Raw genomic sequence first — 26,934 nt, 5'->3', positions numbered from 1 at the left:
TGAACGTAAGTCAGGAGGCACAAACAGATGGTTTGACGGGCAGCCAACTGGAGGTTAATAGTACACATTAGCTTTGTTGGCCTTTCTCTCAATGTCCCAAGTGACTTAGCTCACAACAGACGAGGCAGGAAGACTGGGAGTAGTGTCTTTACTAGAGTTCTCAAAGGGAAACAAAGGGGAGAAAACATCAGATTTGAAATTCCTAGAGCCAGGATGATAGAGCAGGGTGAAATGGAGAAGGTTGAAAAAGAGAGCCCACCTTGAGTTGAGCTTCTTTGCCGTCCTCAGGTACTCAAGGTTCTTATGATCTGTCCAGACAAGAAAAGACTGTTTGGCCCCCTCCAACCAACACCACCTTAATAGTGAACAGCTCCTGGTTGCCAACATCATAGTATCTCTCTGAGGCCAACAGTTTACAGGAAAGAAAGGCACGGGGTGTAGCTTGTTATCCTTAGCTGACCCTGAGCGAGAACAGCTCCCACACCCACATAGGAAGCATTCACCTCCACCACAAACTGCAGGTTGGGATCAGGCAGCATGAGGACAGGGGCTGAGGTGAAGCTAGTTTTTAGTCTTTGGAAAGTGAGTTCAGCCTGGGGGTTCCACTGGAAGCTAGACTTAGAGGAGGTTAGTGCATGAAGGGGGGCAACAAAAACTGAAGTTTCTGATAAACTTTCGGTAAATATTAACAAACCCAAGGAAACGTTGAACCTCCTTATGTCTAGTGGGAATGGGCCAATCAACAACAACACTAACCTTTTCTGGGTCCATCTTGACCTCCCCTTCAGACACGATGAATCCCAGGAAGGACATGGGGAGCATGTGAAACTCACATTTCTCAGCTTTAACAAAGAGTTGGTGATGGAGGAGGCACTGGAGGACCCGCTGGACATGCTGGATAAGAGTTTGCTCATCAGGAGAGATTAAGATGTCATCCAGGTAAACAAAAACAAACTCACTGAGCATGTCCTGGAGGACATCATTCACTAGGGCCTGAAAGACAGCTGGGGCATCAGTGAGTCCAAATGGCATGACCAGGTATTCGTAATGACCACTTGGAGTGTTAAATGCTGTCTTCCATTCATCCCCCTCCCTTATTCCAACCAGGTGATAAGAATTTTGTAAGTCCAGTTCAGTGAAGCACCATGTAATTGTTCAAAAGCAGTGGAAATTAAAGGGAGTGGTTACCTGTTGCGGACAGTGATCTTGTTGAGTCTGTCTGTAGTTGATGCAAGGCTGCAGGGTTTTATCCTTGTCGACGGGAAAGGAGGAAGGATGAATAATCCCTGCAGCCAGGGATTCCTCTACATACTTCCTCATGGCCTGGGTTTCAGGAGCCGACATGGAATACAGGCGACCCTTGGATGGTGAAATTCTGGGGAGCAGGTCAATGATGCAGTCATAGGGCAGAGGCAAGGACGTGGCACAGGCATTGCTAAACTAAAAATCTCCTTGAGGTTGTTGTAGCATGAGGGAACCCAGGAAAGGTCAGGAAACTCTGGATCTGGGCTGGGAGAACTCTGAGAGATGTTAGGAGGTTGAAGCTCTGGTGGAGAAGGTTGAGAGGAGGAGAAACAGTCTTTAACACCAGTCTTTCCCCACAAAATTATCTGACCTGTTTTCCAGTCTATGTGAGGGTTATGGAGTGTGAGCCAGAGGCATCCCACGATGAGTGGGTGTTAAGGATCTCGAAAGACATGAAATCTTATTCTTTTGGTGTGGGAGTCGGGGCATGCCAGGTGCGTGAGATGAGTGACCTTACATAATAGCCTGCTGTCAAGGGTCCTGGTATTCAGGGGCTGGTTGAGGCAGAAAGTTTTGAGGCCCAGCTTCCTGGCAAGATCAAAGTCCATACGGTAAGCATCTGAGCCTGAATCAACTAGGACTGGATGCTTAAGAGAAAACACAGGGAATGTGAGAGACATTAGAAGTTGCAATTGATAGGGGTTTGAAATAGTCAAAGGAAGGCTCACCAGTGCCCTCATCTTCACTAGTCTTTAAACCGGGAGGAAGGGATGAAGTGGCCCGGTTGACCACAGTAGCAGCGTCCCTCTGAAACTCATCGCTGGCATTCCTCTGGAGTCAGATGGGTTTGGCCAAACTGCATAGGCTCTTCTATGGCTGAGGGGGGTACTGTGGTGGAGTCAGCAGGAGGAAAGCGTCACCAGAAAGAAGAAGAGGAGCTGCCAGCCTGTTGCCTCTGCTGGAGCAGCAGGAAACTCCAGGGTCCGGTTCTGCCTCTCTATCTCTCATACAGATGCTTGTCAATCTCTATAACTAGGGTGATTAGGGAATCCAGCTCTGCAGGCAGGTTTAAGGGGGGTTAGTTGGTCCTTGAGAGTGTCAGAAAGTCCATCAAGAAAAGCATTGGACAAGGCTGGCTGGTTCCAATCACACTCTAGAGTGCAGAACTCTATGGCATAATCAGAGACCCTCTTCTTACCCTGTTGCAGTCTCACCAGGGCTCGGGCTGCCTTGCATCCGGGGGCTGTCTGCTGAAAAATTTGGGTGAAGGTCTTGAAGAACAGCGACAGGGAATTACAGACAGGTGATTTCCGGCTCCACTCCACCATCGCCCAGGCCTCCGTTCTCCCAGTCAGGTGAGATATTATGTATGGAATCTTTGAGTGGTTGGAGAGAAAGACAGCAGCCTGGAGCTCAAAGTGCGAATCACACTGGGTTAAGAAAGCTCTGCAATCACCTGAGTCTCTGTAGAAATGCTCTGGTCTGGAAAGGTGGAGAGGTAGGGACGGTGTCGTCGGCAGAGGAGAAGCAGCATTGGAACCAGAACCTGAAAGTGCCGTCAGTGTCGATTCAGCAGAAACCGGCTGGTTCTGCATCTTCTGCATTTGTTCATGAAGGAAGGTGAGCTGGGTTCTGAAGGCTGACATGAGTGACTCCTGGCAATCTGTCAGCTCCTTCATTTCACGGCAAAGGAGACTGATCTGTTCATCTTGTCTGTGAATCTTGTGAACATGTGCCTGGAGAACAGAGCGCACTGGGTCTGAGTCCGCTGAGTTCATGTTATGGCCAGTTTGTACTGTCAATACTGAACCACAGGCTTGGACTCAAATGCAGACACAGACTCAGTTAGAGAGTTCAAAAATCAGTCCTTTCAATCACAGCTGGGCCGGTACATGGGAGATCAGTCAGCAAAGCAACAGTGTAAAAATCAGCAGGCAAAAAGGCAAAAACAGGTCAGGTAACAATAAGGCTCAGAGAAAGCTCACATTGGGAAAGAACAGTGGTTCACTGTCACAGGGGAACAAGATGAACTGACACAGAGGGAAGGAACACTAAGACTACTACTACTCCAGGGGAGGGGAGACAATGAGACACAGGTGCAACACAGTAGGGCAGGGCAGGTAATCACATAGGAGGGAAGCACAAGCGGGCAGGAAGTGAAGGACCTGAAACAAGACAAGAGGTGAGTATCAAAATAAAACAGGAAGTACGAGATAAAGAACACTAGGAGAAACAAAAAGGTAAGTTAACTATCCAGATGGGGCATGACAAGTGTGTATGTTGGAAAGAAAAACTGCTGAGGCCTGGCTCTGTCGGGTTGCTGGGGACAATTCTATCTGGCATGTGACAACTGGTGCTATAACCGTATGTCTCACACCCAGTTCCTTTCCCCACTCCACTATCATTATGTGCAGGGTCTATTTTTGCTGGACCAGCTCACACACGACAGAAAAAAATAAATTATTGCAACAACACAAATGGGCCTATTAGTTGCCAGCCACCTGGGGGGGTTCAGCACCTTGAGGTGGGGGTACTGCAGCACCGCTAGCACCCCTAGGTCTGCCTGGTTTGAAGAGACCAGGTTGATTGTGGTGAGTTCAAACTGAGACCTCAAAGATGATACTGGATTATTACAGTTTATTATAAGATACTGTGCCTTCCACTAACAGAGGAAGCTTTTTATTGAACAATTATTCAAAAATTCTGCTTTGGTTTTTATTTGTATGCAATTGTGGAAGAAACAATCCAGAAAGAGGATATGTTTTAATTTGACATTTGGAAATGTCCAATTCCCTGTGAACACTAGTCTTTCTATTGCAGCCTTTTAATAGCTTTGTGTGTCACTGATTCCTTTTTATTAGTGTAAAAATATTGTGGTTTAATTATTTTGGCTTTTCTGCAGCCTTTCTGATTAAAAATCCCAGAGATTACTTTAATTCCCATAATACATTGACACAATATAGAACTATCAATATTACTGTAATAAACCTTGCTTTTAGTATGAGTAGCTATTAAGTAACTAGACAGGCTGAAAAGCTACTACTGCCACCACCATTTTCCCCAGTATGGTCCATTGTCAGAGATCTGAGAACATCACACACTTACAACGATGTAAGGAGAATATAGTCTCTTTTGCAAAGATGAGTTCATCAGACAACAGCATGTTGTTAGTGGACTGAGGACAAGAAAGGCCACGCTATGACATGCCCCCCTCAGACAGTCTGTCCCCCAGCTAACCAGCCACCCAGAGTAGCCTATCACAGCAGACCAAACCAGCCAATGTAGGTAAGCACACTATGGCAATCGACATGCAGGTACACACACACACGAATCATTGCAAGAAGCATTTCAGCAAACACACTGGACCCTAGTCACCCTTGTCACACTTGATTTCACATTACTATAGTGTGTGCTGATTAAACTGGAGTAGACAAGCATGTATCCCCCCATACTTATCAGCTAACTTTCCCCCAGCTTACCCCAGTTCCCACTGATATATTACTGCTGCTGCATTTAAGATCTATTATAAGACTACAAATAGATAAAGACAATAATAAACAGGACTGAACACAAAACACTAACACTTAAAATTTTCTTATTTAAAATGACCAAATCTGTCCAGTTAGTCAAAATCTCAACTCACAGGTCAGTCTCTAAATGCTTCGCTCACAGAGACAGAGGACAATCTCCCAGGTTTAGTTGTTAAAACTGGGTGGAAACAATTAGAGTTTTTAACAAAACCTGCATTGCATAACCAATCAAAAGTCTTTAGGGCAGCCCCTCATATTGAGGCGGTGACATGCAGTTCACTACGGAGGAGAATGGGGGGAGAGCATCATTTCTGTTAAGGTGTGTCCTTGACTAAATGTAAGGGGTGTGGGTTTGTTAGTGGCTGTCCTCTATATATGTTCACTTGCACATTAGCCCTCCACTCAAAAACATATTGTTATTCTTGTTCTTTCAGTTGGATGTTTGAGCTTCACTGTGCAGAATGACATATGTGCAGAGTTTGACACTGGAAGCCTCTTTACACATTCATCTGCTGAAGTGTAGTTCAAGTTTAGAGCATAATTTGTAACATTGTGGAAGCCCATAATGTGGTGTGGAAACTTGAAACTTCCAGTGTACATACAGTATCAGAAGACTTTTCCGTAAACTGTTTATTTTATTTTTTTGGCATTGTTATCAGATAGGGACGGTAGAGACGACATGAAATGAGGTGAGAGAGATAGGCTGTGACATGCAACCAATTACGCTGCCGGATTTGACCCACAGAAATTGTGAGTATGTGGCATGCGTCTTAACCAATAGGCTACCAGGGTACACCCAGCAGTTAGTTAGCAGTTAGAGTTTTGAAATGAAGTATATTTGCATATTCATAGATTTTGAATTTTTAATGAGGGAGAAAGAATAGATGTAATTTTTTAGGATTTTAACGTGGTAATTATAGGCTACTGGTTTTTATAATGTCTTAATACATGTGAGGAGGGGCTCTGTAAGGGATCACCGAAGTTATACCATTTCACCTTGAGGGGGCCATTAAAGTCTTCATGACGACCCATCCAATATTGGTGAGACATTTCAATCAAAATGTGATCCTCATAGTGGCAATGACGTTATGAGGAGAAGTCAGGGGATACCATAAGTCGGATATAGGACCATAAATGTCTGTGTCAATCCATCTTGTATGTTGAGATATTTCACAAAAAGGATACATGGAAAAACCAAAACAAATTGTCATCCCTAGAGCCCGGCATGGCGCTTAAACTGTCATTTCCGACTGTACTTAAACGCACCACGACCACTGCGATGGAAACGCCCTGATGGGTGGGCCCAGACAAAGCCTCTCCCAACAAACCCCGTCCATAAACCGCAGTAACTAACAGTATAGTGCGGGTTGTGTACTTTGTACAACTTCTGTTTTAATGTTGTGCATATGGTGAAGGGCTTACTCTGCCAGGATGTGTCAGTTCAGTAAATAATCAATTATAATCATATCGTGCGCTTATTTGGTCGAGGACGGTACATTTGTGTGACACTGGATTCGGGTTTTGGGTTTTGAATCACGTCAGATGATGATAGTGTTGCTGTTGCTTAGTGCCTGTGTTTGTTTGGGTGAGTGTGAAAATGATTAATTTGCCTTTAGACTGCTTGTATGACTGTATCCTGTTGCCCTGAGTGTATAAATGATTGTAGGGATTTATAGTAACAGTATTTCTCTGGTTCTCAGTCAGGAGTAGTTTATGGTATCTGCAGTGGTGTAAACGTATGGTTAGTGTATACAGGGTGCGATTTGTAAAAAAAAAAATCAGAGAGGGTGACGTTTTTGAAAGTGTTTTATTCATGAAAACAAATCATAACCACAGTGGGCCTGTGTAGACTATGAAGCCTGTTAGGCTATTTCTTACAGCTGTTACAGTCATATTCATAAAGCGATGTGATGCCAAGTTAACGCCTTATCCTTTTCTCATGCGGACACACAGGAGATGTGATCATATAGAACAAAACAAAAGGTTAAATGTAACATGCCAGAGTTAAATCCCCCCCAGCGCTCCTTTCAGAACTGTGGATAGCGCCACTCGGCCAGACGAGCCACAACACTTCATGTCACTCTCACTGTTTAATTCACCTCTATGCGCAGCAAACTTCCGTGTTGAAAAGAAGATAATCACTTGCAACAGCACAACGTGCTGTCATCATAAAAATAAACAGGCCACAGCAGATGCCTTCTTGTCAAACCAAGAAAACAGTCTGTTTTGATGACGGACTCTGTCTTTTTGTTCTTTCCTGTGGAGGGGTCATCCGCGGCGTGTGTCCCCTCTTTTACCCACATCTCTGCAAATCTCCATGCAGTGAAGGAGGCCACCCCTGGTCCATTTACTGCGTCATCACGTAGCCCCTGGTCCATTTACTGCGTCATCACGTAGCCCCTGGTTCAGTTATTGGGTCATCTCGTAGCCTAGACGCCGTGCCATCTCAATTGTCACTCGTTGTCAAGTTCATTTCTGATTTTAGAGTTGTTTGAACTAATGACTGTTCTCAACCTCTGCTCTCGTCTGAAACCGGATTTGAAGACCAAAATAATATTTAAAAATAACATATTATAGACTGTCAAAATACATCATACACTGAAATAAATGTACAGAAACCTGTAGGTAATGTGCTGCTGTGTAATTAGCTCCTATAAGGTTTTCAAATATTGCCTGAGATTCTGTCCTTCTTTCAGTTTGTGGAATTGGGAGACACAACCCAAGACTTTCATGGCGCAGCCAAAGTGATGCTCAAACGTATTTTCATTCCACTCCTGAACTTATGGCCAGATCTTTCACTATGATATCAGAGCTCACCTGTTTGTGTGTCTCTGTGCTGCTCAGGCTGCTGCTGACAGGATTTTCATAATGAAATGATGCCTGACAGTCACAAACAGATCAGTTGGACAAGCTGTGGCTAATTTAACTTATAATTAATTTTCATGTCTTAGTGACACATAAGCAATAATAACTCTGCTCTTGAACCACACATGGAAAAGGGGAGAGATGACGTCAAATAGTAAATATTTCTCCAACTAATTTCAAAGATAAATGTTTGGACTGATTACAGAAAAGTCTTATTAACTAAGCTCAACTGTTACTGATACTGTGGTTCTTTTAAAAAAGGGACCAGATGTCTTAATTTGCTTTTGGGAGGAATTTTCACCAACAGTAATAAAGTTGTTTAATTAAACGGCATGTCTGAGCCACAGTCACAAATTAGCTAACGACACCTAATGCCTGAGATTAAATATAATATCAAATGACCTTAGTTTTGCCCAGTGAAGTCATTTTCAATTCTGTGACATTTGAAAGGTTTAAACTATAAATACTAAGTGCTTCAGATTCTCCACTTCACCGACTCCATTATTGCTGCTGGCCTGCTGCTTGTCATAAATGCATACAGCTTGAAGTTGAGGGTTGTCAAATCATCAGGTTGAGTATCCCCCATATCCTGCTCTTTCACTCTGTATCATAATAGCGCACTTTTTTGCAGAACACTAACAAACCTGGCAACTCTAGAGATCTTACTGTAAACATTATGTTAAGTTGAAGCGGCTAGATTGTTTGAGTTCAGTAAAATTGTTGGTAGGGACAATCCAGCAACATGTCCCTACCGTCCACACCCAAATCAACACCCACATATGAACTGTTTATATGTTTTAAGTATAAAATATTGAATATTGAAAAATTACTAGTAGCTATAGCTGTGAAATAAATGTAGTGGTGTAAAAAGTACATTATTTCCCTCTGAAATATAGCACACAATGGAAATACTCAAGTCAAGTACAGTTACCTCAAAATTGTACTTACAGTACTTGAATAAATGTAGTTAGTTACATTCCACCAATAAAATATGTAAAGGCTCAAAGGCACAAAGACGCAGTTATTTAACCCTGGAAGACAGCGGCCTCTACACAATGAGAGATAAAGATAAGAAACTGCTGCATAATGTGACCATTTAAGTAATAGGTGAGGATCCTTCTTATGCTCATTTTATTTCATTTCCTTTCCTGGATCTGACAGTATGGCTGTCACTCTTTTCTTGATTTTTTGGTTTTAAAGGATATGTTCACAGTTTTTCAAGTCCATCTTAAAACAACAGTTAGGTGCCCACATGAACACTGAAAGAGGTTTTCCTTGCTGTAATCATTCCTCCTGTTCATAACGGCTATTAAAAGATCCCCATCAAATGTGCTTTCAGTGTAATTGATGGGGGCAAAAATCCACAGTCCTTGCTTTGAGCAAAAATGTATTTAAAAGTTTATCTGAAGCTTATACAGTGCTGCTTGAAAGTTTGTGAACCCTTTAGAATTTGCTCTATTTCTACATAAATATGACCTAAAACATGATCAGATTTCCATGCGAGTCCTAAAAGATAAAGAGACATCAATTAAACAAATGACAAAAACCTTACACATTTATTTATTGAGGAAAATAATCCAATTTTCCATATTTGTGCGTGGCAAAAGTATGTGAAACTTTATCAATTCAATTGAAGGGGAAATTGGAGTCAGGTGTTTCAATCAATGGGATGACAATCAAGTATGAGTTTAGGAGGCCCTACCTTATTTAAAGAAGAGAAATCTGGGTCTTCACTATTAAAGTCTGAGCTTCACCACACAGGTTTGTGGAAGTGTGTCATGGCTCTAACAAAGGAGATTTCTGAGGACTTTAGAAGAAGAATTGCTGATCTCACCAGGCTGGAAAGAGTTACAAAAACATTTCTAAAGAGTTTGGACTCCACCAGTTCACTGTCAGGCAAAGTGTGTACAAATGGAAGACATCAAACCATCAAACACCATTATTACACTCCCCAGGAGTGGCTGAACAACAAAGATCACACCAAGAGCAAACATGTAATAGCTCAGGGGGGCACAGGGGAACTCAGGGTCATGTCTAGGAAAAAAGCCACTTCTCTCCAAAAAGAAGATTGCTGCCATCTGCGGTTTGTTCAAGACCACGTTGATAAACCAGAAGGCAATTGGCAAAATGTTCTGTGGATGGATGAGACCAAAATCGAACTTTCAGCTTGAATGAGAAGTTATGTTTGATGATGAGCAAACACTGCATTCCAACATAAGAACCTTATCCCATCTGTGAAACATGGTGGTGGTAGTATCATGGTTTAGGCTGCTTTGCTGCCTCAGGACCAGGACGGCTTGCAATCATTGATGGAGCTATGAGTTCTGAGTTGTATCAGCAAATTCTACAGGAAAATGTCAAGGTATCTTACTGTGAGCTGAAGCTCTACAGAAAGTGGGTCATGGAGCAAGACAATGACATTAAACACACAAGCCGTTCTACCAAGGAATGATTAATATTTTGGAATTGCTAAGTCAAAGTCCTGACCTTAATCCTATAGAAATGCCGTCGAAGGTTTTGTTCAATTTTAATTTAATAGGTTCCCTTTATTTAGTTCTAGGAAAATCTGTTCATGTTTAGGTCATATTTATACAGAAATAGAGAAAAGTCTAAAGGGTTTACAAACTTTCAAGCAGCACTGTATGAGACTTCAGCAGTCTGAGTTATACAAAAAGAGGGACAAAAAGAGGAAGGAGGGACTTTGGCACTAAAAAGACTAACATTGAAAGATATCTACTTGATTTGATCAATTTAGACAGCTGAAGCTTCATATTGGCTTCAGATAAACTTTTAAATACATTTTGCACAAAAGGAGGCATGTGGATTTTGGCCCCCATCACTTACATTGTAAGTGCATTTGCTGGTTTTAGCCTCATACTTAACGCACAGACATGAGAGTGGTATTGATCTCCTCAAAATGCCCCAAAATCTCAAACAGTTCTTTAAGCTGACAACAGCTGCTATGTGAAAAACAGAACAAGAAACTTACAACCCAGTCAAGACTGCAGGAGACGAGTGTTTGTTACAGATTTTGGGTGGAGAATCACTTTAAGGTCTTCTGTCTTGTGCATCCTCTCTTCCAGCAAACACAAGGTCCTATGAACTGAGTGCTCGAGAAAGCCTTGACTTCACTTTTGATCTGAAACCGAACTCCTGCAACATTTACTTCATCCCAGAAAGTCACCTCAACCTGAAAGGGTTTGAGATTGAGATAGTTCGTCAAGGCAGGCTAGAGAGGAAGGGCTCGGATGAAGTTAAATGCGTTGGGTTTCAGCTGTCGAAGCCATGTGGGATTTTGATTGAGAGTCTCCAAAGTTCATGTGGTGGACGTTTCAAGGTCAGAGATCACAGTGACAACACGACCTTGGTGGTGTCACTGAAAATGAAGTGCAAGTGTGTTTTATAATCAGTATGAGATGTGTTTTTTCATTATTGCCTTGGTATAAGAAAAACCTTATTTTTAGCTTCTTTTGTTTGCTTTTAGCTTTTGGTTTATCCAAAGTGGTTTCAAAAGTTTTCACAAGGGTTTTTATAGTTTTCTCAGTTTTTAAATTCTCAATCATTTGGTTTGTAAGTCGATTAATTGTCAGGAAATAGTGAGAAATGACCACTTCAAGTTCTAAAATCCTGAAGTGACATCTTTCTTCTTTTTTTGTGACGTGTGTTTGATATTCAAAAGATTTTGAGTGGAGAATCACTTCAATATTTTCTGTCTTGTGCATCCTCTTTTCCAGCAAACACGAGGTCCTATGAACGGAGTCCTGGAGAAAGGCTTGAGTTCACTTTTGATCTGGAACCGAACTCCTGCAACATTTACTTCTTCCCAGGAAGTGACCTTAAACTGAAAGCATTAGAGACTGAGATAGTTCGTCAAGGCAGGCTAGAGAGGAAGGACTTGAATGAAGTTAATTGCGGTGGGTTTCAGCTGTCAAAGCCATGTGGGATTTTGATTGAGAGCCTCCAAAGTTCATGTGGTGGACGCTTCGAGGTCAGAGATCAGAATGGCAACAAGGCCTTGGTGGCATCACTGAAAATGAAGCGTAGGGTAAAACGTAAGGCAAGGATGACCTCCAGAGGTAAGAAGCCAAACACAACTACCCCCCCCCCCCACCCCCCAATTCCCCCCATGACCACTAGACGGAGCTAGTTTTCATTTCAGCTCTTTTCTTGGATGGTTGTTGTCTTGCTAATCTTTGAATAGCATTAATATCGTTTCACTTGTGGGAGGTAATATTTTGACAGTACAAAATAAGTCAAAATCAAACTTTTTTTTATTGTTAATATGAGAATTGTCTGGAGGGTGATCTATTACTTAAAAATAACAAATATGTCTTTGTAATATATGAAAGTGTAAGATTAGGATTTTTGAGGGAAGAGGTCTAGTCTAGTTTCGTTAATGTTAGATTTCTGAGAAAGTATTTACACCATCATCTAACAATAACATAATAGCTAACCAACAGTAAGAAATGTATCATTATCAGTCTAAGAGGCTAACTAACTTTTACGAGAATAATGTTATAGCAGGCAATATGCAATATTAGCTTGCTGTAGTCTAGCTTTAATTCTTTGCATATTTACATCGCTGTCTCCATCTGACTCTTTTGCGCCGCTGTGCTGTCTGTGTGTCATGGATGTGTGAACAGCTGCAGGTCTCTGTGTGTAGCAGGGCTGAGATTTAGCTGAGTAGTTACTGCAGTTGTCGATGGCCTGGATGACCTGAGCCAGAGACCCGGTGAGGGGACCTCCTTTGCAAAATAGTTAATTAATAAACATTTATTTTAGCACTTTCTTATCCTAAAATTAGAGTCGCAATAAAAACAAAAACAGGGTTTTTACACCTATTTCCACTTTTATGCAAATACAAATACAAATAATGGGCTCTCAATAAAGATTGTCAATTTTTGTTGCATTATAGATGAGGCTCAACATGAGGACAACTAACAGAGGAAGCTATGGGAAGCAGGTTCTTGAAGATGCACTTAAATGCATTTAAGATGGCGAATCACTGAATTCAGTATCTCAGAAATTTGGCAGACCACCAAAAACACTTTGTTGGTACCGTGACAAGCTGATGAAGAGGCCAGGCCATATTCGTCTGTGGAAAACGGCTGTGTTCTCTGCAGTCTTTGAAAATTATCTGGTGTGCCACATCCAACATATGGAGAGAGCTCTCTTTGGGCTAACATCATGGGATGTACGGAAACTGGCCTATGATTTGGCTACAAAGATGGGGATCCAACGCTCATTGAGTGATGCCAAAAAAGTTGCTGGGAAGACTGTTTCCTAGTAATCTGATGTGCCAGATGATTTGTTACACAGAACCATCGGAGAAATAGTCCTTGGAAACTGTTTGGAAAAGGGCAGGCACTTTCAAAAAATACTTGGTAGGTAATTGGATGAACCATCTGTCTATCATAGTCTATCAATCCCTGCGAGGCAGCTTACTTTGCAAGAGCATGTGATCATGTGAGAATCCTCACTGGGGCAGTAGGCTTCAATAAAGTGGGTGAATTCTTTGATGTTTATGAAAACATGCTTCAGAGGCTGAACAACATATTTCCCACCTAGCTGTGGAACATGGATCAGATAGGAGTCCGAAACGTCCAGAAACCCCAGTCTGTGGTTGCAACAAAAGGGGCTCAACAAGTCAGGAGGATGACGAATGCTGAGAGAGGATTTAATGTCACTGCTTTGTGTACGATGAAAGCTGCAGGGCAATTTGTTCCTCTGATGTTTATCTTTCTGAGAAAGAGAATGGATCTGTTGGAAGAGTTTCAGATTGACTCGACGGCAACCTATTTGTGGAGTGGCTCACCCATTTTGCAAAGAACGTGAACGCCAGCAAGAATGATCCACACATCCTCATACTTGATGTGAACCACCCACATAAAACCTTAGAGGCTGTTAATCTGGCAAGACATCTTGGCATAATCATGATTTCACTACTGCCTCACTGCGGCCTTAAAATGCAGCCCCTCGACAGGATCTTTTTCAGAATCCTGAAGATGAACAGCCTGAAAGTGGCCGACTGATGGAAGACCAAAAACCTGGAAAGAGGATTAACCTCTATGAAATTACTGGCGTCCTTGGTAAAGCTTACCGCCAGGCTGCCAGTTTGGGAAAAGGAATGAAAGGGTTCAGGGCCTGTGGTCTTATGCCATGTAACAGGGACATTTTTGGAGAACAGGACTTGATCCAGAACCTGCCCTACAGCCTGCTCCACACACCTCCAAGGTTGTACCACCTGCCCATTCATGGCAAGACAACAAAAGTGTCCTTTCGTCTTTTAGAGGCTACATGTTTTATCAACAGTGCTATTTATAAAGTTCAACGCTGTTTTCTGTCCATGTCAAGTCTCATCCTGGCACTTTGACCTCAGCCAAAGCTACAGCAGGCAAGGCCCAGAAAAAGGAAGGCTGAGTCAGCAGCAGTGATTACAGCCGCACCTACAGGAGAGATCTGGAGGAGAAGGCCAATGGCAAGAAAATTGTGAAAAAGCCCCAAGAAAATAAGAGGATCGAAGTGAAGAAGAAGACCCAGAATGATGAGGATGCTGAATGTCTGTACTGCACTGAGCTGTTCTCATATTGTGGTGTGAAAACTTTATGAAATGGTCTCATGAGGAATGAAGCAATGCAACAGAGGCAGGTTTCTACTGTGAGTCCTGTTTGGAAATTTGATGTGTTTTGCCGATTTAAATGGCATTTTTTAGGCCTGATTGTTAATTTTGTTTCTCTGATTTGAAATTACATTGTTTTGGTTTGTTCACATCAGTGTGAAATTTCATAGTTGTTTTATTGATTTGAAAATATTGAAAATAATCCTATTATTCACCTAATTTTAATGATTTGTTCACACCTGCATGTTTTTTTATGTAACAATATTATTTATGTCAGTAATTTAAATATCATTGATAATAAAGTTATATATTATTTAAACAAATCTCTCCAGTTATGATTTGTCCTAGGTCCATCAATTTGAAATTAATTGAAATTAATTAATCAAACCATTCTAATGGTAATTTCTGTATGTGTAATGTAACATTTAGGGGGTAGGTAGTTTTATATTTTTAAATGATCAATCATTTGATTAAATCAAATTACACAATTGATTCATTGTTGGTGATATATTTTCTTCTCATTGATTAATCACTTTATCAACTCATTGTTTCAGCACTAGGAAATCATCGTGACCCTTCTCACATTGCTTTTGGCATTGGAGTTTTTTTGCTCGTTGCGTGTTTCTGCATTTGCTTGCAGTCCTGCTGTGAGGAGTGCTGCAGCAAAGAGGATCATTCTGAGACTGACGCTGCTGCTGCATCTGCACCTGAGGTGACATGTTCTGCCTTACAGCTTCTAGACACTTTTTTGTGTGTACAATATCGTCAGGTTAAAGATTACTGTCATGCTGTAACATAATGTATTCCCATTGTGTCTCTGGACTGTATATGTTTAATTTAAATTGCAGTATGAGGCTGTTGGACCGAGGTCAGATGAATTGAGTCAGCCCTCTGGGACACACTACCCCGCTCAGCCTTCTTATACTCCGACTGGTCCGCTGGTTAGTGTGTGTTGCATTGCATAGAGAGAACTTCTCTCCTGTTCTTTTGTCTGTCTTTTCTCCTGCCTCTCCGCCATTAAACTGTTATGTCACTCTGCAGGTACATGATCCTACTGACAATCCACCACCTTCTTATTCTGAGGTATGACCTGCTGCACATGTTAGTCTGAGCATGCACACACATATACTCAGACACTTGATGAATAAAAGTGCAATTTATAGTATTTTTCAACATCTGTGTTCCTTCCAAATTGACATATCTTGGTGTAATCACTGTAACCAAACCTTTGTTGAGATGATCAGTCGCTCTCCAGTGTGTTGTTTGTGCTAATCGGTGTTTTTACTTGAGTTTTTAGTGATAATTTCGTTTTACAATCTTTTTTGGCAAGATATTTCCAACATTAAATATTAATAACAAAACAAACTGTGAAATACATGCATCATTCATTATGTCCTGTTGATGCATTCATTTGTAGCTCAGTCTTGTTGTATAACAGCCCTTTATTCCATTTTCCTTCCAGTTGTGCTTCTTGTAGTCTCAAGATATGTCTCAGTTTTTATATTAAGACGATTTCTTCAACAATTACAAGACAATTGATCAGTGTCTGTGGCACTGTTTTCCCCACATACTTTGTAATAGCTTTTTGACTTACTATTAATAGTATTTTAACCAAACATGTTACTTCCTGTTACACTTTCTTCAGAGAAATTGCAGAGATAAAGTATCATACAAAGTTGCAGCACTTTACATACCATTTCCCAAAACACCAAAAAATATGAGTGTACCATTTAAATGATGCACACTCTCTTCAACATATCTGACATCATGTAACTTCTTTGTCTCTCAGATTTTAAAACCACTTTTGCAATGATTTGGCCACTCATCACCCCCTGCCTCTCTTTTTGTTTTGAAGTATTTTTTCTTTTATGTAAAAGAAGAAGAATGTTTAAAGTTATGTTTTACTTTGGTTCCTCAGTTGTTCCACCATTTGCCATTTTTAGGAAACAAAACTAAATGTTCTTCTTAAAATAATCAATAACTTACAATTGTGTCAACACTGAGATACCAGCTGACAAAATCTCACCACAAAGTCCATTTAGTAGCTCTTCTGGAGCTCTCGACTGTATCACAGAATGTAATAATGAACATTAAACTTCCTAAAGGTTGCAGTATCAAAACATCTGTGGTAATAATTTGACATTAATATTCTCCATGTTGCACCAACAATAACAACAGCTATCTGTATTTCAGACTTAATTCAGCCGGATCTGCATTAAAATTAGAGCTTGCTGGTGATTCTCTGATACACAATGACATGTCGGTCTTTTTCTCTCCAGGTTGTGGCTTCAGCAGAGCAGGCAGTCGTTCCATCTGCCCCCGTCTACTCTGACGTTGAGCCGCGGTTTGAGCTGAAGGGGATGACCTTTCCCTCAGACTCAGCCAGTGTTTATACCTCAGACAAACTCAACTTCCTCTGAAGGCCTTAATTTTGATGGGTATCCTTGTTGTAATATTTGGTGCTTGCATTATACATTCTAGTGTGGATTATGAATGATGAGTTGTAGATGTTACATTGATATATACTGTAGCTATTTCAGAAACATGTTCATTTACTCAGGCAAGTCACACACATTTCTAAATGTTTTAAAGAGAGTGATTGTTTGACATCTACAAAAAATATGAAATGCACCAGTTGCCTTTTTGCCCTGCATGTATCCACTGGAGAGTGGCACCAACGCCTTAACACCGCTGCACTGCGGTCAGTTAACGTAATTGTGTCAATACATTTTTTGTTATTACACTTTTACTTTTACACACAAGCAATAAACTGATTACAGTTGCAATGTGCCTATTTTGCATGTGTCTCCATTTTATCAGTCACTCTCACATGTACACTTCCTCCTTTTTGGAGCTTTAATGATTATTTATGAAGTAGATGTTTTTAATATATTTGTTTTAATGTTTTGGAACTCATGTTAGAGTTTATGACTGTTGTGTAAATAAGGAGTTTCGTTGGTTTTCTGTTGAAACACTAACAAACCTTTATCATTGTTATTAGTCAGACAAAACAGGAAAGGAGGAGGGATTGCAGCCATTTTCTCTACACAGTTTGTGTGTAATGACATTGACCTGAGTGAATTTACATCATTTGAATATCTTGCTCTTCAGCTTAAAGCAGAATTATTAGTATTCATTATTACATTATATCGGCCACCAAGATATTCATCAATATTTCTACAGGAATTCTGAGAGCTGATCTCACTTAGTATCAATAGACATGATCGATTAATCTTGAATGGAGACCTGAATATTCATATTAATAACAAAGAATGACTCCAAAGCTGTGGAGCTTGTAAATTTACTGAACAGCTTTGAACTCACCTAACATGTAAATAAAGCCACTCATCAGCATGGTAACACTCTAGACTTAGTAACAACAACAGGTTTAAACATTGATAGTGTTTCAGTATTACCTCTTTCTGACCATCACTGTGTGTTTTTGATGCCAACTTAACCTTAACAAAGACTAAAAGGGAATTTTTGGTTCAAAAGAGATTCCTAGATGACAAGGCTGAAACAATGTTTTCTAATATTATGAGATCATTTGACCCATTCAGTGAAGACTGCTCTTTAAATGACATGGTTGAATATTTTAACAACACCTTGTCATCTGCTTTAAAACTGCTGCTCCACTAAAGGTTAAAAAGGGGTCGACCAACAGAATCTCCCCATTGTTAAACAATAACAGTGTTCACACAGTTCACTCTAATATACAAGAAGCCATGAGTGCCTATAACAAAGAAACACATCTGGCAAGAGAAGATTACTTTTCCAAGATTATTACAAAGGATGCTGGGAACTCACCTACTCAACACTGCCCCCGATCCCCCACAGTTCTCTGCATCAAAATGTGAAGAACTCGCATTGTTCTTCCATAACAAAATAACCTCAAGTAGAGACAGTATTGCTGCTGATATGAACACAGATGATCTCAGTAAATCCCGAAAAAATGATGTAACCATGGGAAAATTCACCTGTATTACACTAACTGAGCTTTGTAAGACTGTCACTGAATGTAACTCCTCCTCCTCATGTATTGACCCTGTACCTACAGCTTTTTAAAAGTGGATGTTCGATAGTGTTTCAAGTTGTGTCCTGATACAGGCCTGAAATTCTTTTTTGCACTCTGCTTCGCACTTTACTTGATTTTATGCACTATATGTATTCTATTTTTAAACTTTTTAAAAAATATATTATAAGTATTCAGTGGGTTTTATTTTCCATCTTATGTTACATTCATATTTTTAACATGTTTTCAATGTTTCAATTTTAATTTCATGTGAAGCACTTGGTGCATGTAATTTCTTTGTTGTAAAGCATTTTGAGCTGCATTTCTTGTATGAAAGGTGCTATACACATAAAAATTAGTATTATTATTATTGAGAAGCATAATATGAAGAGTTGTAAAATATTTGTGAATACATACATTTTGTGTTTGTATCATAGAAATTCTGGCTTTGTGTCAGGTGCATTAAAACTAACACCCTATCTCAATATGTGGTTATCTGTGTTTGTTCTTCTGTCTCAATGCTATCTTTGAAAAAATACTTGTACCAGTTCCCTGGTTCCTAACTATCATCAGCCCCACCACAGGAACATCTCCCCCCTATACTGTCTGTCTTCGCCACCGGCAGTCCTAAACAGCTACAAATGGCCCCCAACCCCCTACCATGAGTGCAATAACGGTGGCTTTGTCGGACAGATTACCTGACATGCATCAAGCTCCCCTGGACACAGTCGCTTAGCTCTCCTTTACCAGTTCGCCATCTCAGCAATCAAGTCCAGCTGAAAACAATGAGGTCACAGAGTCTCTGTCAGCAGTAACAGTTCAGATCAGGTAAAACCCATGAATCTTTGATTAGTTGTCATAGCCTTTACAGAAAACTACAACCCAAGTTCACTACACTACTATTGTCATAACCATAGACTTGACTGGTCACTCAGTCTGCACATGTCTTTCTTAGGTTGTTATCATTTACTGTGGTTAGGTAGCAGGGGTGTGCCCAAATACAAATATGTTATTTGGCAAAGCACAAACAGTGAATTTTTGTTTGTGTGTGTGTGTGTGTGTGTGTGTTTTTTTTTTTTTTTTTTTTTTTTTTTACAAATATTTGTTTCATACAAATATTTTAAAAATTATTTGTTTTCAGGAAGAAAAAACCCATGTAAAATACCAGCATGCAGGTCGGTCACATCACTATCTCAGTCTCTCTCCTCTGCTTCGCTGTTACATTTAACAGCAGGTCTCAACAAGGGGAGTCACATCCACCTGCTACATGACGCACATTTTCTTATTTGGACATCACTCCCGGAGTTGGGGGTGTTCCCCAGAGATAAAGCTGAGCTACTGACACAAGCAAAGTCCTCCCCTTCTCCTTTTCACAAAGTTAGGTTGTAAAAATTAAGCAATAAATGAAAAGTGCAAAGCAAGAATCACCTTTGAAGTTCTTCCCTACATGTTACAGGGTGTGCTGTGTCTGTGTTATGGGTGTATAAATAGGTAGAGGTCTGTCTGCATTGAGGTGATGAGTAAAATTTTAGCTCAGTAGTCAGTGCAGTCATCTATGATCTGGGAGACTCCAGTTCAAGACCCGGTGTGGGGACCTCCTTTGTAAAGTAGTTTATTGATGGACAGTTATTGTAACACTTAAATAGAATAGAAAAAAAAGGATTTTTAAGCCTCTTTCCACTTTTATTCGAATACAAATACAAATAATTTTGCTGCCTCAACAAATAGAGATACAAATACAAATACTGGGCTCTCTGCACATCCCTATGAGGTGGTCTGCCACAGTATACTATCTGTTTAGGGCTGAATATGTTTCTAAGAGTGAGAATGGGTGCTGATGATCTAATAACAAGAACAGTTCCCTAACAAATATTGAATTGGAATTGTTATTAGTCACAATAGTCACTGTCCACAGCATGACAACTACAACATTTTGTAAGGTATGACAATTGACATATACCATGTTACATATAGAACCCAAAGGTGTTATATGCAAAGTTAAAGTCGCCCTCCATTCAAAAACATGTTTTTCTTCTTGTTCTTTCAGTTGGATGTTAGGGCTTCACTTTGCAGAATGATGTATGTGCAGAGTTTCACACTGGAAGCCTCTTTTCACATTCATCTGCTGAAAGGGGCAAGTTTAGAGCATTATTTGTGGCATTGTGGAAGCCAATCATATGGTGTGGAAAATTGCAACCTCCAGTTTACATACAGCAGTAGGAGACTTTAAAAAAAAAAATGGCATTGTTATTAGACCTGGACAGTACAGATGACAGGAAATAAGGTGAGAGAGATGACATGCAACAAAGGTCCGCTGCCGGATTCGTCCAACAGTGAGTATCGGTCATGCGTCTTAAACAGTAGGCTACCAGAGCGCACTCAGCAGTTGAAGTTTTGAAATGAAATATATTTGCATATTCATAGATTTTTAATTTTTAATGAGGGAGAAAGAGTAGATGTCATTTAAAGGATTTTAACGTGGTAAATATACTGGTATTATAATGTCTGGAGGGACTTTTTAAGGGATCACCGAAGTTATACCATTCACATTGAGGGGTCCATGAAAGTCTTCATGACAATCCATCCAATGTTGTTGAGACATTTCAATCAAAATGTGATCCTCATAGTAGCAATAACGTTATGAGGAAAAGTCAAGAGATCACACAAGTCGGATATAGGACCGTAAATGTCTGTGTCAATCCATCTTGTATGTTGAGATATTTCGCAAAAGTGGACTAATGAAAAAAAAAAAAACCCAAAACAAATTGTCATCCCTAGAGGCCGGCATGGCGCTTAAACTGTCATTTCCGACCGTACTTAAACGCACCACGACCACTGCGATGGAAACGCCCTGATGGGTGGGCCCAGACAAAGCTTCTCCCAACAAACTCCGTCCATAAACCGTAATAATTAACAGTGTAGTGCGGGATGTGTACTTTGTACAACTTCTGTTTTAATGTTGTACATACAGTGAAGGATTTACTCTGCCAGGATGTGTCAGTAAAGTATCGATCAATTATAATCATATCGTGCGCTTAATTGGTAGAAGACGGTACATTTGTGTGACACTGGATTCGGGTTTTGGGTTTTGAATCACGTCAGATGATGATAATGTTGCTGCTGCTTAGTGCCTGTGTTTGTTTGGGTGAGTGTGAAAATGATTAATTTGCCTTTAGACTGCTTGTACAACTGTATCCTGTTGCCCTGAGTGTATAAATGATTGTAGGGATTAATAGTAACAGTATTTCTCTGGTTCTCAGTCAGGAGTAGTTTATGGTACCTGCAGTAATGTAAACGTATGGTTAGTATATACAGGGTGCGATTTGTAAAGGAAAATCAGAGAGGGGGACCTTTATGAAACGTTTTTATTCATGAAAATAAATCATAACCACAGTGGGCCTGTGTAGACTATGAAGCCTGTTAGGCTATTTCTTACAGCTGTTACAGTCATATTCATAAAAACGATGTGATGTAAAGTTCACGCCTTATCCTTCCCCCATGCGGACACACAGGAGATGTGATCATATAGAACAAAACAAAAGGTTAAATGTAACATGCCAGAGTTAAATCCCCCCCAGCGCTCCTTTCAGCACTGTGGATAGCGCCACTCGGCCAGACGAGCCACAACACCTCATGTCATTCTCACTGTTTAATTCAACTCTATGCGCAGCAAACTTCAGTATTGAATAGAAAATAATCACAACATGCAACAGCACAATGTGCTGTCATCATAAAAATAAACAGCCTATAGTAGATGCCTACTTGTCAGAATAAGAAAACAGTCTGTTTTGATGACGGAGTCTGTCTTTTTGTTCTTTCCTGTGGAGGGGTCATCCGCGGCCCACATCTCTGCAAATCTCCAGGCAGTGAAGGAGGCAACCCCTGGTCCATTTACTGCGTCATCACGTAGCCCCTGGTCCATTTACTGCGTCATCACGTAGTCCCTGGTCCACTTACAACGTCATCACGTAGCCTAGACACAGTGTCATCTCAATTGTCACTCATTGTCACGTCCATTTCCGATTTTATTGTTATTTGAGTATAAGAACGGATTAATATATGTGCACATGTTAACAGCATTTTAATGTTGTCAAGGTAAAACACCTTATACTGTCGAATAGTCTAATCTAAAACAATCCATAATTAACCACCGCACACTGAATTGACTTTACTGTGACTTTATTAGGAGCGAACAACGTGTTCCGCCTGTAGCTTCTTCAGGTCCGGGTGAAACATGTTATTCACTCCTAATAAAGTCACAGTGAAATAATTTCGGTGTGTGATGGTTAATTTTGATTTTCACCTAATATGTTCCTGCGACTGATCAGCACCTGATTGAAAATACTGGAGGTGCACGAGGAGTTCTGTTCACTAAAACAATCCATATTTAATGAACTGATCATATGTTTTACATATAAGATATTGAATACTGAAAAATAACTATAACTATCGCTGTGAAATAAATGTAGTGGAATTAAAAGTAGAATATTTCCCTCTGAAATGCAATGGAGTATAAAGTAACACAAAATGGAAATGCTCAAGTATATTTACCTCAAAATTGTATTTACAGTATTTGAGTAAATGTACTTTGTCACATATGTCACATTCCACCAATAAAATATGTAAAGGATCAAAGGATGTCTGGGAATGCTGGCAGGTGTCCTTCCTCTTCAACATACATTCACCAGGTTTGTACTCAAGTGTGTGTTTGTGTCTGTTTCCTCTCCAGGCCTCGCACATGACCATTATGCTGAGAAACAGTATGGGAAGACGTTCAGGTGGATGATACCTGAAGACACTCGGTCACTAGAGTTCGCCCCCAAGGGCAACTCAAAGGCAACAGTCTTCTGGACACTTCATGTCGAGAAGGGGTGGGATGCGGCATTTTCAGTCTTAGGCCACAAGCCACTGAAGGGGAAAATAGGTCTCCACTGGGGGTATCTGGAGCTGAGTTATTTAACCCAGGAAGACAGTGGCCTCTACACAATGAGAGACAATGATAAGAAACTGCTGCGTACTGTGACCCTTGAGGTAATAGGTGAGGATCCTTCTTATGCTCATTCTATTTCATTTCCTTTCCTGGATCTGACACTATGGCTGTCAATCTTTTCTTGGATTTTTGGTTTTAAAGGATAGGTTCACAGTTTTTGAAGTCCATCTTAAAATAACAGTCAGGTGCCCATATGAACACTGAAAGAGGTTTTCCTCGCTATTCATACTGGCTATTAAAAGATCAAATGTGCTTTCAGTGTAATTGATGGGGGCCAAAATCCACAGTCCTTGTTCTGAGCAACAATGTATTTAAAAGTTTATCTGACGCTAATATGAAGCTTCAGTAGTCTGACTTAGTCATATCAAGTGGATATCTGCCACATCTACAGCCTTTTTACCATTAAATTCCCTCTTTGTGTTTCCTCAGACAGTGTTTCCCTGTTGAGCTGCAGTGGAAGTAAAGTAATGAAAAGAGGGACCTTTGCTTTTAAAAGACTGTAACGTTGAAAGATATCTACTTGATTTGACTTGATTTAGACAGCTGAAGCTTCATATTAGCTTCAGATAAAGTTTTAAATACATTTTGCACAGAAGGAGGCATGTGGATTTTGGCCTCCATCACTTAAATTGTAAGTTTATTTACTGATGTTAGCCTCATACTTACCATACAGACATGAGAGTGGTATCAATATTCTCAAAACACCCCAAGATCTCAATTTCTTTAAGTTGACTACAGCTGCCATGCTATGTGAGAAACAAAACTAGAAACTTATAACCCCAGTCAAGACTGCAGGAGATGTGTGTTTGATACAGGTTTTGGGTGGAGAATCACTTTAATGCCTTCTGTCTTGTGCATCCTCTCTTCCAGCAAACACAATGTCCTATGAACTGAGTGCTCGAGAAAGCCTTGACTTCACTTTTGATCTGGAACCGAACTCCTGCAACATTTACTTCATCCCAGAAAGTGACCTCAAACTGAAAAGGTTTGGGACTAAGATAGTTCGTCAAGGCAGGCTAGAGAGGAAGGACTCATTTTATTGCAGTGGGTTTCAGCTGTCAAAGCCATGTGGAATTTTGATTAAGAGTCTCCAAAGTTCATGTGGTGGACGCTTCGAGGTCAGAGATCAGAATGACAACAAGGCCTTGGTGGTGTCACTGGAAGTGAAGCGTAAGTGTGTTTTATTGTTAGTATCACATGTGTTTTTTCATTATTGCCTTGGCATAAGACAAACATTATTTTCAGCACCTTTTGTTTATTTTTAGCTTTTAATTGTTGATGATACATTTTCTGTCAATTGACTAATCACTTAATCGACTCATTGTTTCAGCACTACAGTCTTCTGATGTTGGTTTTGGGATTTTCATTTTTTCGCTTGTGTTGTCGGTCCTCGCTTTCGTGTTCGTCTGCTGTTGTGGGAAGAGGCCCTCCAAAGAGGACGATTCTGAGACTGAAGCTGCTGCTGCATCTGCACCTGAGGTGACATGTTCTGCCTTACAGCTTCTAGACACTTTTTTGTGTGTACAATACCGTCAGGCTGAAAATCATTGTCATGCTGTAAAAGAATATATTCCCATCGTGTCGCTGGACTGTATGTGTTTAATTTAAATTCCAGGGTGAACTTGTTGGACCGAGGTCAGATGAATTGAGTCAGCCCTTTGGGACACACTACCCCGCTCAGCCTTCTTATACTCCGACTGGTCCACTGGCTAGTGTGTGTTGCATTGCATAGAGAGAACTTCTCCTCTCCTGTTCTTTTGTCTGTCTTTTCTCCTGCCTCTCCACCGTTAAACTATTATGTCACTCTGCAGGTACACGATCCTACTGACAATGTGCCACCTTCTTATTCTGAGGTATGACCTGCTGCACATGTTAGTCTGAGCATGCACACACATATACTCAGACACTTGATGAATAAAAGTGCAATTTATAGTATTTTTCAACATCTGTGTTCCTTCCAAATTGACATTTCTTCACTGTAGTGTGTTGTTTATACTAGTCAATTGCCAGAATAGAACGTTGGCATTGTACGTGTCTGCAAACCACAGATACGTTGAATCTCTATGTTTCAATGTTGATCGCATTTTAAGCATTTCACGTGTCATTCAATGTGGCATTAAATGGCTGTTATCAGTTGAATAATTATGTTTTATGTTGTCACAATGCTGCGGCTAAGGTCTGGTTAGGTTTAGGCACAAAAAACCACTTGGTTAAGATTAGGAAAAGATCATGGTTTGGGTTAAAATGTGGTACAAGTGACTGGATGTTACAGTAAAATGTTAGGTTTCATCAGCTGAAATGTGGTTGAAACTCTCAAACAGTGCTCTCTGCTGCTTTTGCAACTTTCTAACCACTTCCACACCTGCCTCCGCTAAATAAGAAAGTCAGCTGATATAGATGTCATTGGAACTACATCTCGTTCCCTATGATACATATTGTAGAAATGTTGATATGATACAAAGGCCTATTGAAATGTAAAAATTCAACGTATCCATAGTTTGCAAAAATGTACAATGGCAACATTTTATTCTGGCGACTGTGCTGGTTAGTCATTGTTTTTCATTGAGGTTTTAGTGGTAATTTTGTTAATATTGTAGTCTCAAGATATGTCAGTTTTTCCATTAAGACAATTTCTTCAACAATTAAAAGACAATTGATGAGTGTCTGTGGCACATATCCCCACATATCTCATAATAGCTTTTTGACTTGCTATTAACAGTATTTTAACCAAATATCTCTAGACGATATATGTTTAATTTTAATTGCAGGATGAGCCTGTTGGACTGAGGTCAGATGAATTGAGTCAGCCCTCTGGGACACACTACCCCGCTCAGCCTTCTTATACTCCGACTGGTCCGCTGGTTAGTGTGTGTTGCATTGCATAGAGAGAACCTCTCCTCTCCTGTTCTTTTGTCTGTCTTTTCTCTTGCCTCTCCACCATTAAACTGTTATGTCACTCTGCAGGTACACGATCCTACTGACAATGTGACACCTTCTTATTCTGAGGTATGACTTGCTGCACATGTTAGTCTGAGCATGCACACCCATATACTCACACACTTGATGAATAAAAGTGCAATTTATAGTAATTTTCAACATCTGTGTTCCTTCCAAACTGACATTTCTTGGTGTAATCACTGTAACCAGACCACAGTCTTCCTCAGAATGCAATAATGAACATTAAACTTCCTAAAGGTTGCAGTATCAAAACATCTGTGGTAATAATTTGACATTAATATTCTCCATGTCGCACCAACAATAACAACAGTTATCTGTATTTTAGACTTAATTCAGTGGGATCTGTATTAAAATTAGAGCTTGCTGATGATTCTCTGATACACAGTGACATGTCGGTCTTTTTCTCTACAGGTTGCGGCTTCAGCACAGCAGGCAGTCGTTCCATCTGCCCTCGTCTACTCTGACGTTGAGCCGCAGTTTGAACTCAAGGGGATGACCTTTCCCTCAGACTCAGCCAATGTTTATACCTCAGACAAACTCAACTTCCTCTGAAGGCCTTAATTTTGATGGGTATCCTTGTTGTAATATTTGGTGCTTGCATTATACATTCTAGTGTGGATTATGAATGATGAGTTGTAGATGTTACATTGATATATATTGTAGCTATTTCAGAAACATGTTCATTTACTCAGGCAAGTCACACACATTTCTAAAT

At 40.4% G+C, this 26,934-nt stretch overlaps 2 protein-coding genes across 2 annotated transcripts; both read left to right on the top strand.

Moving 5' to 3' along the window:
- The first annotated feature begins 13,671 nt into the window (after positions 1–13,671).
- On the top strand, positions 13,672–17,976 carry LOC121902300. Its single transcript, XM_042419561.1, has 5 exons — positions 13,672–13,897; positions 14,814–14,971; positions 15,108–15,200; positions 15,301–15,342; positions 16,539–17,976. Exons 1-5 carry the CDS (start codon positions 13,672–13,674, stop codon positions 16,677–16,679), a joined length of 660 nt encoding a protein of 219 aa, XP_042275495.1. The 3' UTR covers positions 16,680–17,976.
- A 3,226-nt stretch (positions 17,977–21,202) lies between these two features.
- LOC121901434 lies at positions 21,203–25,183 on the top strand. The gene is made up of 5 exons (XM_042418216.1): positions 21,203–21,416; positions 23,001–23,309; positions 24,132–24,431; positions 24,592–24,740; positions 24,877–25,183. The coding sequence occupies exons 1-5, from the start codon at positions 21,374–21,376 to the stop codon at positions 24,991–24,993; spliced, it is 918 nt and encodes a 305-aa protein (XP_042274150.1). The 5' UTR covers positions 21,203–21,373; the 3' UTR covers positions 24,994–25,183.
- Positions 25,184–26,934: the final 1,751 nt, after the last annotated feature.

The sequence above is a fragment of the Thunnus maccoyii genome, chromosome 8 (genome assembly GCF_910596095.1).
Source record: "Thunnus maccoyii chromosome 8, fThuMac1.1, whole genome shotgun sequence".
Classification (NCBI taxonomy): Eukaryota; Metazoa; Chordata; class Actinopteri; order Scombriformes; family Scombridae; genus Thunnus; species Thunnus maccoyii.
This window is presented reverse-complemented; position numbering and strand designations above follow the sequence as displayed.